The sequence below is a fragment of the Aplysia californica genome, unplaced genomic scaffold (genome assembly GCF_000002075.1).
Source record: "Aplysia californica isolate F4 #8 unplaced genomic scaffold, AplCal3.0 scaffold01094, whole genome shotgun sequence".
NCBI classification, from domain to species: domain Eukaryota; kingdom Metazoa; phylum Mollusca; class Gastropoda; order Aplysiida; family Aplysiidae; genus Aplysia; species Aplysia californica.
This window is the reverse complement of record NW_004798364.1, coordinates 15,600-18,320: the sequence shown is the minus strand read 5'-3', so window position 1 is coordinate 18,320 and position 2,721 is coordinate 15,600. Positions and strand designations below refer to the sequence as shown.

Sequence of the window (2,721 nt, the reverse complement as noted above, 5' to 3'; positions counted from 1 at the left end):
GGGAATGTTGTATAGTGTAATGTCCTTTAATATTGATGTTCCTACCTTCATTAGATTCTAAATATATACACACATATATATTTAAATGTGTAATGTTATAGCGTTCCACCAAAACCGATTACATGTACTGGCAGGCCCCTTGTGTGTGATTCCATAATTTACATGTAATATCCTGTACTTTAAAAAAATTTAATACCACATTTAGGGTTAAAACAGCCAATCTTCTTTGGACAGGTGGACACACGCCCTTATTTGTTAATTTTTCTGGTTGTTTATAGGCTGTTCTAATTTTGATTTCATTGTGTTGTGAAACCTTTCTTTTTCACGTTTTTACACACTCATCTAAAAATCTCTGGACTAGCTCTTGAAAATTTAAATAGATCTAGACCCAAAAATGTGCTCCTTCCCAGACCTCGCAGAATGGCAAAATGAAAGTAGGCGCCGAACTCTCGCAAATAGGCAAAATATCATGAGACTGGAAGCCGGAAACCGTTCAGAAATATAAAGATCGGCACTATTTCTCCGAACGTTCGGAGAAATGGTCACTTCAATAATACTATAGATAGATCTAGATCTAGATCCTAGTAGATCTTTTCTTTATATCTAACTAATGATTCCCAAAACTGAACTGTTTTTTTTTTATCCACATAAAAAAATCAACTGAAAATCACTCATTTGTAGAATTTGGTGAGACGAAGTCCGAAGCAGATCAGAATATATATATAGATCTAGATCTAGATGGTACGCCTTGTCATTTTGCAAACTTTTTTTGTCTAACAAGTAAACAACAATTTTAACATAGATTCTAGCAATTACTAGATCTAATCTAGTAAGCTGCGTGACTACAGTATTGACAATGATTAACATTAAACAATACATGGTAATTATGAGGGAAAAAGATTCGGACTCTGAATGTTTATTATTTATCAATTCTATTGACCCACAGACTAAGACAACTAATTGATTTTATGATCTTTCCCTTCTTTCACAGGTAAAAGTGGAAGTTTTACCAACCACTCCCCAAGAAAATGGCAGAATCCAAAAATGATAAACAGATCAAGGCTCATTTGATAATGAGAGGTATAGAGCCTGTTTTGACTAAGAGTAAGAGTTATATAGGGTTATATTAACGAGGACTTATATTAATTTAATGTGAAAGGCTAGGAATATTTGCATTATTTTGCTTTAATAATATGATGAGTGTACGAACCCAATCCTATAATGCTATAATTGGTACAACAATTAATTATTTTGGCATCCAATTTATTTATTATATAGTTATATGACATGATGCTCAGACTATTTCAAGAATCGTCCAAGTCACAGCTATCGCAATCTGCTCACGATCCTGAGACCCTTCATTGATCATCAGAGCATGTAAAAAGGCCCCAAAACCATGCTATCATACAATAAATTACATAACATTGCCTTTCATTACAAAAACAATTACACCCACCCCACACCCACGTCTGCACATGTGGTCATGAGTACCATAATATGTTCTTCTGTTCCTGACACATATGAGCAAAATACTTTTAAATGCTTAATGTTCTCTCTCTCTCTATCTGTTGCTACAGGAACGCACGAGGTGGAAGAAAACTGTTTGGAAGGCGGTGGCTGCGTTTCTTTCATTAATTGCAGAAAGAATCCTGGCCATACTGGGTTCATACCAGTCTATGAGTTTAGTGAAATTAACGTGAGATCGTGGATACCTAATGTGGAACAGTCAACTGTGAACGGGATAGTTGAGTATGTGGAGTGTTGTGCAGATTTAGTTGTCAGGATCGGAGTTCCCTTCATTAGCAGCCAGCGGCCAGAGACTGCAGCTGACGGCAAAACTTACCCCTTTGGTAATAAAAGAGGCCAACGTCTCAATATTGTCGGCAGTGGTTTTGTGAACCAAGTGTATGGTCGAGATGATGGACTTAATAAACCCTGTAAGTGTGGGAAGTGTCCACGGGGGACGGCTGAGGAAAACAGGTACTGGAAAATTGAAGTTGCCACTGCACGTCATGTGGTTTATGATGACAGTGAGGCCAGAGGGTGTAAGGTTGTGTTCTTCGATGATCACCCTGACGGCAGTGGCAGTGTGACACTGACTGGGGGCGGGGGTTTAGAGTGTGCCGACACAGAGAACGACAAATGCCTGCTGATGTATTACACCCATGACAGAGTCCTGGCTCAAAGACTGGAGTATCTCTGTAACAGGCGAAGGGAGGTACTGCGGAGGTGGTTTGACTTGACCCGAATGGTAAAGAAGAGAGATTATAACGATTTGCCCCAAAGTGTCTTCACAGTCCCAAGTATTGTCATCTCGCATCCACACGGAAGAATGAAGTACATCACCCTAGGGCACAGTGACCCTGAGAGTCTAACTGGTGCACTTCGTGGTGAGCCTTTCACCTACAATGCTGCCACTTGTCCAGGCAGCAGTGGTGGCTTTGTCCTGCCACTGGCTGATCTGTGCTACAGTTTCTGGGCCAAACCTCACAGTTCCTCACTATCTGGGAACCACGGCTGTAGTGGTGGGGGTATCTTTTGTTATTGTTGATATTTGAACAAACCCCTATTCCTCAGAATGTATACCCACAGCTGTACACAAACACACGCACACACAGACTCTCATACACACGCACAAACACTCTCACTCAGAAACATACACATTCATACACTCACACACATACTTACATTAAAAAACAACAACACACACACACACACACA

The 2,721-nt window shown here is 39.8% G+C and overlaps 1 protein-coding gene across 1 annotated transcript in view; it reads left to right on the top strand.

Annotated features, from left to right (window-relative positions):
• The window catches only part of LOC101845140, a 5,696-nt gene extending 3,032 nt beyond the window's left edge, over nt 1–2,664 (top strand). Inside the window, exons 2-3 of the mRNA XM_035973275.1 lie at nt 992–1,080; nt 1,578–2,664. Of these exons, the coding sequence (XP_035829168.1) occupies nt 1,029–1,080; nt 1,578–2,551 (1,026 nt within the window). The 5' untranslated portion in view covers nt 992–1,028 and the 3' untranslated portion in view covers nt 2,552–2,664. The remainder of the gene's footprint in view (nt 1–991; nt 1,081–1,577) is intronic.
• The last annotated feature ends 57 nt before the right edge of the window (nt 2,665–2,721 follow it).